The 15,832-nt window shown below is 35.6% G+C and overlaps 1 protein-coding gene across 2 annotated transcripts in view; it reads left to right on the top strand.

Moving 5' to 3' along the window:
* Positions 1–15,832, top strand: part of JMJD1C (jumonji domain containing 1C) — a 323,818-nt gene that overhangs the window by 129,795 nt on the left and 178,191 nt on the right. For both annotated transcript variants that reach the window (XM_059397500.1, XM_059397498.1), the window contains exon 2: positions 4,014–4,178. Coding sequence is in view for 1 of the 2 variants with exons in the window: in XM_059397498.1 (XP_059253481.1) it covers positions 4,014–4,178 (165 nt within the window). In the remaining variant the exon portion in view is untranslated. The remainder of the gene's footprint in view (positions 1–4,013; positions 4,179–15,832) is intronic.

Raw genomic sequence — 15,832 nt, 5'->3', positions numbered from 1 at the left:
CTCACATTACTTTTCCCAATTAACTGTATAACATTTGCAGATAAAGATTGTGGCTGAGAGGTCTTAAAGTGGCAGGGCTGAAATTACAATTTAGATAAAAATAATAATTCGTAGCTTTAATGTGCTATTATTTTGTATATGTAGGTGTCCAAGTGACCAGAATCCTTTAGCCACTTTCAAGCAGTCAAACTATGTAGGAGAAAAGAGACATTCTCCATTTAGATAATAATTGTGTTTGCATGGTTTATTTTTTATTTTTAAGATTTTGTTTTTATTTGAGAGAGAGAGCATGAATGGGGTGGGGACGAGGCAGAGGGAGAGGGAGAAGCAGACTCTCTGTTGAGCATGTATGGGCCAGATGTAGGGCTTGACATGGGGCTCTATCCCAGGACCCCAAGATCCCGACCTGAGCCGAAGTCAGGTGCTTAACTGATTGAACCACCCAGGCGCCCTGTGTTTGAAGGGCTTAAAGGTTAGGTTAATTTTAAGGGGCCACATAACAGAAACTGAATTGCTTGACTGCTGCTTATACTTCCTTCACCTTTGCTAGTGGTTCCTCTGACAGTCTAACAGCTTTTCTTTCAGTGTCTGCTTTATGCATATATAAAACAGAGAATTTGTGTGTGTTGAGCTCTGTTGTAGAAGACAATGTATTAAAAGAGATATGTGACAGTCTTTTAATTACCTAGAGACCAGTTCTTCGAAATGACTTGTTTCGTATCTTGGGCTAAAAAAAAGTATTTACCAAATGAAAATAACTATTTTTAAGGATTATTTTACTGAGCCTTTTTCTCATATCATTTCACTCTTATGGTAATCCCTACAATATCCATAGCTGTTAATTCTTGATGTATATCTCTTATTTCTGAATTCCTAGTGTGCATAATGTTAGCCTCTCAGTTTGCAGTCAGAAGTGTTTGCTGAGTGAAATCTTCCATTTATTTTCTACATAATTATGAATGCAGTGATTAATTAGTAAGTGAAGCAACTGTATTCATGTTGTATTTAGGACCTTTTTTTCTTTTCTTTCTCCTCCCCTCCCCCCCAAATTAGTCCTTTATTCATACTCGTTATATGTTTTACACAGTGCTGGGTTGTCACAATATTTGCTGAGTGCTTTCGTTTGTTAGGCACCATGCCAGATACTAGAGATGCAAAAAAGAACCCTAATCTTTACCTTCAGGGATCTTGTATCTTTAGTTAGTAAGAAGGAAATAAGCAGGCTGAAGTACCCAATAGAAGTGAATGAAGTGGGAGTCAATATAAAGTAATATAAAATTAAAAAGCCAAGTTAAGTATATACAGTGTTTTTGGTAGGTTTGCAGATTGATAGAAACTATGGCTCCAGACTCACCCCACATACATACCAATACACCATAAAGCTAGAATACTCATTCAGTTAGCCAGTATGCAAAATCTTAGCTGTATTGGTATTGAGAATCCAGCATGGGCACTGAGCATCCCTGCATGTTCTTGCTAGATATACCAGACATGGGAAACCCTGACCACTCTTTATCTGGGCCATTTCTCAGAGTTGTATTGCAGTGAACAATAATGAAAGAGGAACTAATAACTTCTCCAAATAGTAGGCTTGCTTCTATTTATATAAAATAGGGACCTCCTCCTCCCCTCTCCCGGCCAAGATCAGTGTTCCTCTTCTGTGATACAATTCTCTGTGTGCATAGGTATTCATGTTTGGGCTCTTGGCATCCTTTTTGTGGGTCTTAGGAGGCATGAGGGGTCAACACAAGCAGCCCACTTTGACTTTGCTGTAAGTTATAAGTAGCTTTTGCTGTAAGTAATAAAGTCTTAGGAGACTCATGTCTTTTGCCAGAATCCATGAAACAGTAACAGACTAGCTTATTTTAGTGTTTATCTATCTATTGACATTCAAACACTTCACTGTTTTGATAATATGAAGGTAAGTTGGCTTTACAGCAAAGGAAAAGAATTTCATTTCCTTTGTACTCAGGGTCCTGGTAGATTTCCTAAAACTGTCAGTGACACTGTCCATGCAAGATAAGCCATGAGTTTAGAAAGTTCACTTCATGATGAAAACTTCAGTTCTGTTATCAGGGGTTTTGCATCTGGAATATTTTACATTGAGTTAATGCCCTTTATGGTAGGGAAATGTTTAAAATGTTGGCTCTTTAGGTTCTTGACTGAAATATCTTGTCAGTAAGGCTGTATTATTGTCCGTGAGGAGAAATCAAAGATAGCACTCAGAGTTTCCTGGGCATTGTCTTGGCTTCAGTTTTCTGTAGTTTTCAAAAGCCCATTTACACCACAACTTAATGATTATATACTATTAGAAGATTTTAAGTGGTAGAGAAATTGGTATAGTTAGAAACTTTGCATAATATCAGGTAGACCTCAGCTCAACCCCTTAGGGTCCATTTTTAGAAGGCAACAGTTTTGTTGGCTCCTTCCTTGACTTGGGCTCCTGCTCTGACTTGGCAGAGATAACAGTATATTCTTCTTTCCCAATTCTAACAGGTAAGTTCATCTAACTAGCTTCCTAATGAGCAGGAGCAGAAAGACTTAAGAACCAAACATAATACCAGTTTGTGTCCATGTTTAAAAGTTAGTGATTTCAAGAGTCAGGAGATATTTAATATTTATTAAATACTTTGCATGTATGCAGCACTGTACTGGATGCTGTAACAGCTTCACCTTCAGTGATTTTTCAGCCATAATATAAAAATATTCTCATTATATTTGAGGAATATAGGGCAGAATCTGATTATTATACTAAATAAATTGTATGAAAAACAAATGCTTGTAGGAGTGCAAAGGTAAGTGTCTGTGAAAGGGGGTTTATAACCATTCTGAAAGAACTTGGGTGAGGGCAGAAGAACAAACCAGACTTAAATGAGAGGAAAGTGAAACACTTGAGATGTCAGGGAGCAGAAGATAGGTGGAAGAAGAAAACAAGAATGTCTCCAACAAAACTTAGAATGTAGTAGGGAAGACACCTCTATGAAGAGATCATCTTAGGTATTGAGTGAAAAAGGATGAATGTGGGAGAAGAAGGGGGTTGAATGGGTGTAAGCAAGTCAGTTTCGGTTTTCCAAATATTAACATCCTTGTTTCTGTTTTAGAGGAAAAGCTTTCAGGCTTTCACCACTCGGTTTGCTGTTACGGGTTTTTCAGTATTACCATCATTGTTTTGAAGTAGTTTCCTTTTATTCCTAGTTGGAGGATTTTTATCCTGCAACATGTTGAGCATGTCAGATGCTTTTCCTATGTCAAGCAAGATGATCACATAGGATTTTTTCCCCTCTATTCTGTTAATTTGATATATTGCACTGATTGACTGTTAAATGTCGAACCATTCTTGAATTGCCACCTGTCTTTGTAAGGAATGTTTTATTGGAACCAAGCCAAAGCCATATGTTTACATGTTATCCGTGGCTGCTTTTGTACTCTAAAATCAGAGGTAGACAAGTATGACAGAGACTACACGGTTTGCAAAGCCTAAAATATTTAGTATTTCCCAACCTCTGCTTCTAGAATCATCAGCATCCACATAGTCTTTAGTATGTCTGTAGTAGGTATCAACCTGTCTGTACTGACTAATATTGTGTAATTTGCTTTTCTTAATGTATGGTCAGTCTTCTTGACATACAAGTAGGGAGTTCTGATGTGGTTAATGAGAAAGTTAAATAATGATTTTAAGAGAAATGTTAATTCAAATAATGTATTTTGTTAATGTCTTTTCTAATTCAGCTCCATGCCTTTATTTTAAAGTAACTTACTTGGGGGTATGCCTCCTGGGTAGCACAGTTGGTTAAGCATCCAGCTCTTGGTTTTGGTTCAAGTCACTATCTCATTGTTATGAGATCAAGCCCTGCATGGGGCTCTGTGCTCAGCTCAGAATCCCCTTGAGACCTCTCTCTCCCTCTGCTCCTCCCCCCACAATTTTCTCTTTCTAAAATAAATAAATCTTTTAAAAAATGTGTATATGTCACATTCTGCATTGCTTATGGAATTTTATGTTTTCTTTTCTATAGGTGTATGTGGAATTTGATGATCTTGAATGGGATAAACGAGAGTGGGTTAAAGTATATGAAGATTTTTCAACTTTCTTGGTGGAATACCACTTAATCTGGGCCAGAAGGATCGACCCTAGCCAGACTCAGGGATCAAAGAGCAAACAGATTCAGTGGCCTGCATTGGTAAGATCTATTCCTGTTTTATTAAACATTCTCAGTTGTTTGTTTTAAAGGAACAAGAACTATATATAAGTTCAGATTTATCTTGGTGATCATACATTATTCCTGAAGAGGCTCTGAAGTATCTGACAGAAATATCAAACTATAGCTTTTATTTATTTAAAAAAAAATTTTTTTTTAAAATATTTTATTTATTTATTTTACAGAGAGAGAGAGAGATCCCAAGTAGACAGAGAGGCAGGCAGAGAGAGAGAGAGAGAGAGAGAGAGAAGCAGGCTTCCTGCTGAGCAGAGAGTGCTATGTGGGACTAGATCCTAGGACTCTGAGATCATGACCTGAGCCGAAGGCAGCAGCTTAACCCATTGAGCCACCAGGCACCCTGGCTTTTATTTTGTTAAACAATTTTATGTGTCCTTTTTGTTAGTACTCCTTTAGAATATTTAGCCTAGAAATAGTTTAATCTATCCAGTTAGAAGAAACATATAAATAAATTTGATTAAAGGTTACTAACATAGTTGACTAGTTTGTGTATAATGTGGAAGTTTTTCAAGCTTGAGACTTTGTAGGAAGACAATAAGATGCTTTTTATAAGCATCAATAGCATGTAATTTTCCTTGGTTTATTAAAATTAATAAAAGTTGACTGAATTCATTGTAGATCATAGTAGATATTTAATGTGAAATTGTATGTTCACATAATAGATAAAATTACTTCATATCAGCAAATGTTCTATTTAAGAAATGCAGATTTTAAAAAATTCTCAGCTAGTTTAAATTAGAGTTTTGTTCAAGAAACATACTAAGGAAGTCTGGCCGGCTAAATCAGAAGAACATGCAACTTTTAATCTTTGAGTTGTGAGTTGAAGCCCCACATTAGGTGTGGAGATTACTTTAAAAAAAAAAAAAGGCACACTTAAAAAAAAGAAAACGAGAAACATACTAACTAAGTAAGATAGTTCTATTAGGAAGAAAGCCATATCTGTTTAACCACTGGGCTGTATATGTTTGAATGAAATAATGTTCTTACACTGATATCTGAGAAATATTTTTAAAGCCATTAAAACATTATTGCAGGTATTTGGTATAAATACCATGAGAATAGATACTTTCAGATATTTTTTTAACATAAATTAACTATACGAATAGTTTTTTTGTTAATAATTGTATTGTTTATACATTTTCTCTTTTAATGAGTTAGACCTTTAAAAATCTGAGGAGATAAGTGGTTAAAAAGAAAATGCAGGGAGGGAAAAAGAATGAAATGAACTAATAATATTTTTTAAAGAAAATATATATAATTTCAAAAGATGGAAGCTGCTATCTGTGAGCTATAGTTTTGGTAAGATACTTTGAATGGTTTAGCAAAAAAATAAGATAATTTTATCCATGATAGTTTTTTTTTTTTAAAGATTTTATTTATTTGACAGAGAGAGACATCACAAGTAGGCAGAAAGGCAGGCAGAGAGACAGGAGGAGGCAGGCTCCCTGCTGAACAGAGAGCCCAATGAGGGGCTCAATCCCAGGACCCTGAGATCATGACCCAAGCTGAAGACAGAGACCCACTAGATTTTAAGAAATATTTGTTGGATGAATATATTGAATTGTTAATATGGAGATTTTAAAGCCATGACTAACATGTTTTTTTAATTTTATAAACTTTAACTCAAAAATTGTCTTGGGGCGCCTGGGCGGCTCAGGGGGTTAAAGCCTCTGCCTTCGGTTCAGATCATGATCTCAGGGTCCTGGGATCGAGCCCCACATCAAGTTCTGTGCTCAACAGAGAGCCTGCTTCCTCCTCACCTTCCCCCCACCACCCTCACCACCTGCCTCTCTGCCTACTTGTGATCTCTGTCTGTCAAATAAATAAAATCTTTTAAAAAAAAATTGGCTAAAACTTGACATTCATGTAAATCTTGTATGAAAAGCCTCAAAATGAGGAAGCAATAACAAAGTACCAGGAAATATACCTCAGTATCATAGTTAAAGAATAAATAGAACTTTAGAAAATCTTTGCCCTGTCTTAGAGATAATTACTAAAATCAAGGTTAATTCCTATATGTTCATAAATTACTGATTTTAGGGAAAATTTTAATCAGAAAATATTGTTTAAAATAATTTTTGTCATTATTTTAGAAATTTATTTCTGTTGAAAACCTTTTTAACCTCACAAAATATTTATGTAATCTCTTTAAAATTCAGCTCTTTTTCTTTCTTTGTTTTTTAAGGTTTTAATTTATTTATTTGACAGAGAGAGAGGTCACACATAGGCAGAGAGGCAGTCAGGGAGAGAGGGGGAAGCAGGCTCCCTGCTAAGCAGGGAGCCTAATGTGGGGCTTGATCCTAGGACCCTAAGATCATAACCTGAGCCGAAGGCAGAGGCTTAACCCACTGAGCCACCCAGGCGCCTCTCAGCTTTTTTTTTTTCTTACACAAAAAAGGTACACATTAAAAAGTTGGAAAATGCTAAGTGGTATAAAATAGAAAATCATAAATCATTCTATTTTCATCACCAAGAATGACATATTTTGACATATTTTCTTATAAAGTATTTCTCTGCTTTTTTTCCCACCATAGAATTAAAGAATTTTTAAAACTATGGTAAAATATGCCTAATATATAAAATTTTCCATCTTAATTATTTTTAAGTATAAAGTTCAGTGGCATTGAGTATATTCACATTGTTGTACAATAATCCACTCACAAAACAAAACTTACTCCATCTTGCAGAACTGAAACTCTATAACCATTGAATAGCAACTCTCCAGTTTTCCTTCTTCCCAACTCCTGGCAACTACCGTTTTATTTTCTGTGGCTAGGATTTTGACTGTCCTAACAATCGCAATAAAGATGGAACCATCCAGTATCTGTCTTTTCATGACTAGCTTATTTCACTTAGCATAATGTCTGTGAGGTTTATTTTTATGTTGTAGCCGGTATGAGAATTTCCTTCCTTTAAAAGGCTGAATAATATTTCATTATGTATGTACCACAATATATTTATTCATTTGTCTGTTGGAGGACCTGTATGTTGCTTCTACGTCTTGGCTCTTACGAATTATGCTACTATGCACATGGGTGTACATGTATCTCATTGAGAACATGTTTTCAATTCTTTTGAGAATTGAAGAAGTGGAATTGTTGGATCATGTGGTAGTTGTATTTTTAAAACTTTGGAGTTTGCTGTTTTCCCACAGCAGCTGTACTATTTTACGTTCTTGGCAATACTTGGTTTTAGGTTTTGATAATAGCTATTCTAATGGGTGTGAGGTGTGGTTTTGATTTATGTTTCCCTAATGATTAGGGATATTGAGCATCTTTTCTTGTGCTTATATGCTGTTAGTTTATCTTCCTTGGAGAAATGTCTGTTCACATTGTGCCCATTTTTTTTTTTTTTTTTTTTTTTAAGATTTCATTTCTTTATTTGACAGAGATCACAAGTAGGCAGAGAGGCAGGCAGAGAGAGAGGAAGGGAGGCAGGCTCCTCACTGAGCAGAGAGCCCGATATGGGGCTCGATCCTAGGACGTTGAGATCATGACCTGAGCCGAAGGCAGAGGCTTTAACCCACTGAGCCACCCAGGTGCCCCCTCGTTGTGCCCATTTTAAAATCAGGTTGTTTTTATTTGCTTAGTTCTTTGAGTTCTCTATATACTCTGGATATTAATCCCTTATTAGATGGATTCTGTGAACATTTTTCTTCTATTCTGTGGTTGCCATTTTACTCTTTTGACAGTGTCTTTTGATGCACAAAATTTTTTAATATTCATTAAGTCCAGTTTACTTATTTTTTTGGTTACCCATGCCTTTGGGGTCATATCCAAGAAATCATTGCCAAATCCAATATCATAAAGCTTTTATTGTATGTTTTCTTGTAGGAGTTTTCTTATTTTAGGCCTTATATGTAGGCCTTTTTTCTATTTCAAGCTAATTTTTGCTTATGGTATTAGGTGAGTGTTCAATTTCTTTCATTTGTTTGTTGATATTTAGTTTTCCTATTACCATTTGTTGAATAGACTTCCCTTTTTCTTTTGAAACGTCTTGGCACCTAGTGCAAAAATTATTTAACCATATATGCAGGTGTTTATTTCTGGGTTCTCTTTTCCATCAGTCTCTGTCTGTGTTTATGCCTGTACCACACTGTTTTGATTACCATAGCTTTGTAGTGAAATTTTTTAAAGATTTGCTTATTTGTTTTGAGATGGAGAGAGAGAGTATATGAGAATGCCCCTCTGGAGGAGGGGCAGAAGGAGAGGGGGAGAGAGAATCACAAGCCAACTCCTCGCTTAGTGCAGAGCCCCTTGCAGGCCTCAGTATCATGGCCTGAGCTGAAATCATAAGTGGGATGCTCAACTATGACTGAGCCACCAGGGACCCTGTGTAGCTTTGTAGTAAGTTTTGAAATGAGGAAATGTGAGTATTCCAAGTTTGTTCTTTTTTAAGACTGTTTTGGCTATTCGGTGTCCCTTGGAATTCCATATGAGTTTCAAGATGGATACTTCTACTTCAGCCTGAAACTTTGAGATTTTGTTAGAGCTTGCATTGAATCAGTAGATTACTTTGGGTAGTATTGGCATCTTAACAATAATAAGCCTTTTAGTTCATGACTACAAGATGTCTTTCCATGTATTTATGTTTTCTTTAAGTTTTTTTTAGCAGTGTTGTGTAGTTTTCATTGTACAAGTCTGTGACCTTCTTGGTCAATTTTTAAGTAATTTACTCTTTTTTTTTTTTTTAAAGATTTTATTTATTTATTTGACAGAGAGAGATCACAAGTAGGCAGAGAGGCAGGCAGAGAGAGAAGGAAGCGGGCTCCCTGCTGAGCAGAGAGCCCGATGTGGGGCTTGATCCCAGGACCCTGAGATCACGACCTGAGCTGAAGGCAGAGGCTTTAACCCACTGAGCTACCCAGGTGCCCTAATTTACTCTTTTTGATGCTATTGTAAATGGAATGAATTTAATAATTTCATTTGCAGATTTTTCATAATTAGAATATAGAAACACAACTGATTTTTATGTGTTGATTTTATATCCTTCTGCTTAGCTAACATCGTACTCAACTGTGAAAGAATGGAAGCTTTTCTCTAAGATTGAGAATAAGACCAAGAGGGTACTTTTCTGGTCATCATAGCATTGGAAGTTCTATCCAGAGCAGGTAGACAAGAGAAAGAAAAAAAAAAAAGCATCTAAATTGGAAAGGAAGAAGTAAAATTATTTCTATTTGTAGATGCTATGATCTTATATATAGAAAACCCTAAAGATTTTATGTGCCTTCCCATATCTTAAAACTAATAAATAAGCAGCAGGATATAAAATCTCTGCTTTCTAATCATAGTTTATATAGCTAAGACTGCATTCAAATTGTAGATCCTGCTTGTTTTACTTGATATTTCAATGTGTTCGTTCCTCCTCACAAGTATTAAGTTTTCAATGGCTACATAATATTTTATTCTATAATGGTCCATTGCCCTAATATTTGGTATTGTTCCTATTTTTTTGTGTGATTATAAGTAACTGATAAATATTATTGTGATAAAAATGTAAGTCTTTGCATTTCTGATTATTTTAAAAATTTAGATTCATAGTAGTAGAATTAATGGTCAGTGGTTATGAACTTGAAAAATATACATAAAAGTCTCCTGATATTTTTCACAAATACTTACTGCCATTGTCCCCATTCAGTGTGTGAGTGCTTTCATCTCTCTTAATCCTCCACCTTACTCCCACCTCCACAAACATTGATTACTTATTTTCAGATTATCTTGTTTTAAAAGCCAAACATTTACAATTTGAATACAGAAGTGAATGTTTTAATTTTTATATCTGCTAATTTGGTATTTTAAAATACTATTTTATTGTTTTAATTTGTATTTCTTTAGTGGGATGAATATTCATATTAGCAACTTACATTTTTGTGATTGTCTTTTTTCGATGACTTATTATTAGGATGTTGTGTTTTTTTAATATTTGTTATAAGCTTTTTTACATTATTAAAGATGCTTTTTGTATTTGTCTCACAGTTTGTTCAGCTAATTTTATGATAGCAAGACTTTTTGAATTGTATGTTTATATTTAAAGGACATCTATATATTGAGATATCTTCCTTAATCCAGACAGTCAGGGTGATTTTTCCTTTCTTTCTTCCTGTTTCCTTTCTTTCTTTCTTTCAGGAGGTTGTATAAATTAATGGAACAAATAATTGAAATGAAAATGCTTGATATACTCTAGAAAATAGCCATTAGGTTTCATAAGACTTCTACCAACTTTCATTTATATTTAGTACACATAACTGAGATTGTATCATTTCCCTACTGTTCATTAAAATGAAGCTAAATTGATGATACCTATAAGCAGTAGTTATGAAATTCAGAGTTTTAAAATTCATATAACAGAATATTTTATCTACAAATCGGAGAAATTTTAGGGTTACTTATGAGATGAAAATAGAATTAAACACAGTGGGGGGTGGACTAAACAGCAGAAACTAATATTTTTGTCTTTAATTCTCTACATATTTAATGTTTCTAATTCTTTGTACATGATGCTTGCTTTCATGTTCTTTTGTACTTAAACATACATTTGTATTATCCTCTCTCTAGTTGTTTGACCCCTTGTGTGGTACCTGTTAAATATTACACATTGGTCATATTGTCTGCTTACTCTAAGAAATCAGTCGAAACTGGCAGTGTATCTGCTGGTTCTTGAAATCATGACATAACAAAAGAATCATGTAGTCTCATTAACCTTTTCTAAGGTTTATTTTAAAAACTAAAAATTAAAACTTCAACAAAATATGGGATAATACCCAGTTCTCTGGAATTGTTTCTTCATCTTTTTTCCCCCAGTGTATCAATAGCAAAACATACATTGGAGCACCAGCTATATAACATGCTGAAGTCATGTCTTTGTTTGTTTGTTTTTGTTTGGTTCTGTATAATCAGGGTACCACCTGAGGCTATTCTGATGATGAAAGCTAATGTCTTACATTTTTATGTAAGTTACTTAATATATTGTTAAATTTCAATTTTTAAGTAAAGTAAAATACTCATTAAATCACATTTATCAGCACGAGGGAAAGAAAGTGTTGGCATTCATAATTGAAATCAACGAGTAACCTACCTAACTGGATTAGGGCCCTGGCTCCATCTCCTTTAGGAAAACTTTCTGTGGGGAGTGGGGCTTTGACCCTAACCCAGCTGGGCTGTAACACTGCTGCATTTTCTAAGGGGCAGAGTTTTCTACTACTTTTCTGCTGGCTCAGCTTTCCAGATAACCCCAACCAGAATTAATTTCACCATCCCTTTTTCCTGTAGAACTGTTTGTATCTCTGTTTTAACAACCAGCACCTCTGCTTTGTATTTGTTTGCATGTCTGTCTTTCCCTACTAGATTGTAAGTTCCCTGAGAACAGGAGTCATGTCTTAGTCATCTTTGAATCATTCCTAGAAGTCTAGCACAGTGCTTTATCCATCTTAGGCAGTGAATGAATGCTTATTTGTGATGTGATATGATGAATTTATTCTACCCCAGTTACTGAAAAAGAATTTTAATGGGAAATACAGCAAGTTTCCTGGGTTTTACTTTATACTAAAGTCAAATGACAGGAAAGCATAATCAGCCAGCTGTGCTAAAAATATGTAAGTTAACGGGGTGCCTGGGTGGCTCAGTGGGTTAAGGCCTCTGCCTTCGGCTTGGGTCATGATCTCGGGGTCCTGGGTTCGAGCCCCGAGTTGGGCTCTCTGCTCGGTGGGGAGCCTGCTTCCTCCTCTCTCTCTGCCTGCTTCTCTGCCTACTTGTGATCTCTGTCTGTCAAATAAATAAATAAAATCTTTTTAAAAAAAATACCAATTTTCAACATAGTACTAAAGACAAATAATTAAAATGCTTATAATAGATGCCCTCATTCTAATCAAATACAAATGTGAGTTCTTAAATTGTCATGGAAGAGAGGAAGAGATGTAGAATTACCCAAAATGGGTTATTTTCAAGATGCAGAAGGAAAGAACTTATAATTTTATTGCCAACTAAGTATTCTAATCTGTAATAATTTATCTGATTTTCTGTAGTGAGTTTTAGGAAACTCAGACTTCTCCTTCTTCCCAGTGCAACTTTTCAACTTCATTAGGTAGATCATTCTGGTTTGATCAGGAATTGTGATTAGATCATAAACATGTAAATGTTTATTAATATATTGCCTTTAGATTATTTGTCTAGTGAAAGGACTTTTTAGTTGTTCTCTGTTCTGAAAGAAACCCTTTCAAATTAGAATAGACTTCACTGTTCTTTGGAACAAAATACCTTTATATCTGGCTGTTACATCGCCAAACTTGGTTTTTAGATTACAACCTCAACCAAATTTTATTGAAATGTGAACCTGTGCCACATTCCAACTATGAACGTTGAAACAAATAGAATAGTTTTTACATATTGATAATTAAGTTTCCAGAGTTAGAATTAATAGTTTTACAGTTCTTTTGTACTTTGGTAAATAATGAAGCAGTACGAAAGATACTATACTTTCAGGATTATTATTTTTCTGCAAAGTAAAACACTTTATGAGATCAAATTCTATATAGTAAGGTATCAAACTTTTTAAATGATAAAAGCTGGGGCGCCTGGGTGGCTCAGTGGGTTAAAGCCTCTGCCTTCGGCTCAGGTCATGATCCCAGGGTCCTGGGATCGAGCCCCGCATCGGGCTCTCCTCTCTGCAGGGAGCCTGCTTCCCCCTCTCTCTCTCTGCCTGCCCCTCTGCCTGCTTGTGATCTCTGTCTGTCAAATAAATAAGTAAATAAATAAATCTTTAAAAAAAATAAATGAGGAACGCCTGGGTGGCTCAGTTGGTTAAGCGGCTGCCTTTGGCTCAGGTCATGATCCTAGTGTCCTGGAATCGAGTCCCACATTGGGCTCCTTGCTCGGCGGGGAGCCTGCTTCTCCCTTTGCCTCTGCTGCACTCTACCTGCCTGTGCTTGCTCGCTCTCTCTCTCTCTCTGGCAAATAAATTAATAAAATCTATTAAAAATAAATAAATAAATAAATAAATAAATAAATAAATAAATAAATGATAGGGGCGCCTGGGTGGCTCAGTGGGTTAAAGCCTCTGCCTTCGGCTTAGGTCATGATCTCAGGGTCCTGGGATCCAGCCGGGCATCGGGATCTCTGCTCAGCAGGGAGCTTACTTCCTCCTCTCTCTCTGCCTGCTTCTCTGCCTACTTGTGATCTCTGTCAAATAAATAAAGACTTATAAAAAAAAATGATAAAAGCTAATACTGACAGACTTTAGTGAAGGAGCACATCTATCCTTTTCTGGTGGATCATAAATATTATTTTGAGGGAAAGTATTATGTTGTAAGGACCATAAGGAAGTTAATCCTCTTTGATTCATTAATTCTTTTCTTAGGAAATTATTCTTACAAAACAAGTTTTAAAAAGTGAAAATTAAATTCAGTTCAGCTAATGTTTATCCGACACCTTATGTGAGCAAGTCAGTGTGCTAGTCCTGCAGATACAAGTAAGAAAGGCAAAATGTTATATGCAGTAAGATGTTCATTACAGTCCTATCACAATTTGGGAATGTTGTTAAATTAATCAGATATTATGCACGTTTAAAAAAATCATATTTATGAATACTTGAGAGAAGCATGGACAACTAAAATTCAAGTAAAAAAAGTCTTGATTATAGTAGTGTTGAAATTATATACTTAGAAAATATTACCAACTATTTAAAATCATTTTTTTAGAATGATGGGGTTATGCCTGATGTAATTTGTCTTTTCAATAGACACAGCTATTATTTAGCAAGAAATTAGAAATTGAATATATTGACTTTATCATGTACTTTTTATTTTGGAAATGATTTTCTTCAAATGAATTCTTTTAGCAGATTTGTTTTGTCTTCTGTTAATATACTTTGATAGCATTTTTAAAGTTTTGTTAATACAGCATTTTTAATTAATATCCTTTTTTTTTTTTTTTAAATTATTTACTTGACAGAGACACAGTGAGAGGGAACACAAGCAGGGGGGTAGGAGAGGGAGAAGCATGCTTCCCGCACAGCAGGGAGCCCAATGCAGGGCTCGATCCCAGGACCCTGGAATCAGGACCCTGAGCCAAAGACTGATGCTTAATGACTGAGCCACCCAGGCACTCCATAATATCCTTAACAGTACAAAGAATTAAAACTTTCTGGGGTGCCTAGGTGGCACAGTCAGTTAAGTATCCAACTCTTGCTATCTGCTCAGGTTTTAATTTCCTGGTCATGAGATTAAACCTCAAATTGGGCTCCATGCTGAGTCTGCTTGAGATTCTTTCTCATTCTCCTTCTGCCCCTCCTGCTTGTGCTCCTACTCAATCACTCACTAAAAAAATTAATCTTAAAATGTTTCTAATAAAAATAGCAATTCAAACAACAAAATAAAATATAATGATGCTTTATTTAAGGTTTGTTTTTAAGTCCATCTTAATTACTATTTGCTCATAGATTTACATGGCTTGATATGACCTTAGAAATCTTCTAGTCTTAAATTTAGACAATGTATTTGCTGAAAAAGAGAACCTTAACAGTCATCTAGGAATGTAGTGTAATATATTAAGAACATAAGTCTTGATGTTGGATTTCTTCCTTCAAATGCCTACTGTGTCATTTGTGGTTAATAGCAGGATGAACTTGAGTTATTTTTTTCTGTGTCTCACGGTCTTCATAATAGTAGTACCTGCTATATAAAGTTATTATGAAGGGGTTAAGCAGCAAAGTATATAAATAAAATCCTCAATATAGCGCTGCAGTGATTTTGCCAACTGTACAGTTTTAGGGGGAATCCCCAGAAGACCACCCTCTCTTAAACCAATTGCAAGTTTGAGGGTTAGCCTAACCCATTCTTAGGTTTGATACGTCACAAGAAGGACTCCTAGAACTCACTGACAACTGTAGTTCTGGTGCCTACAGTTTATTACAGAGAAAGGATGAAGATTAAAATTGGCCATTGGAAGAGATGCATAGGGCGCAGAATATAGGAGGGGTCCACAACATGGACTATAAGGTCGTGGACATCAATCTGTCTTTCCAGCCACAATGTATAACACTACTCAGAGTTTTAACAACCAGAGATGCTCATCCAAGTCTTTGCTGTCCACAATTTTTGTTGGATATGTTTACATACTGTCTGCATACCTGAACTTTACTCTCTATTTCCTCCTGGACATTGGACTAATACCTATAGTTACCACTTCCTCTGGATGTTGTAACTGATGATACTGAAATGCCCAAAGTCCCCATCATAAATCACATTATTAAACTGTTCAATGGCAAAAGTCCTCAGGCAAACAAAGAGTCTTATCAAGCAGGACATTCCAAAGGCCTAGAGATCACCTCTGAACTGACATCTAGGCCAGAACTCTTGGGTAATACTGAAGCTTCTTCACTAGACAGGCCACCCCCTAGCCCTTGGCCTGTGTTCTCCTACAGCATATTTTTCGGGTTATCTGTACTTTGTATAGCATTTATGGTCGTAACAATAACAACATTATCAATATGCCCAACATTTAGAGGAGCTAGTGTGGAGTAGGGAAAGATATAAATAAATAGTTAATCTGACTTATAAAGCCATTTCATACATTTGCATATTCTTGTACTAATTTTGTTACTCATTTGCTCCCATGATTTACTGC

This window comes from Mustela nigripes, chromosome 4, assembly GCF_022355385.1.
Source record: "Mustela nigripes isolate SB6536 chromosome 4, MUSNIG.SB6536, whole genome shotgun sequence".
In the NCBI taxonomy this organism is placed as follows: domain Eukaryota; kingdom Metazoa; phylum Chordata; class Mammalia; order Carnivora; family Mustelidae; genus Mustela; species Mustela nigripes.
This window is presented reverse-complemented; position numbering and strand designations above follow the sequence as displayed.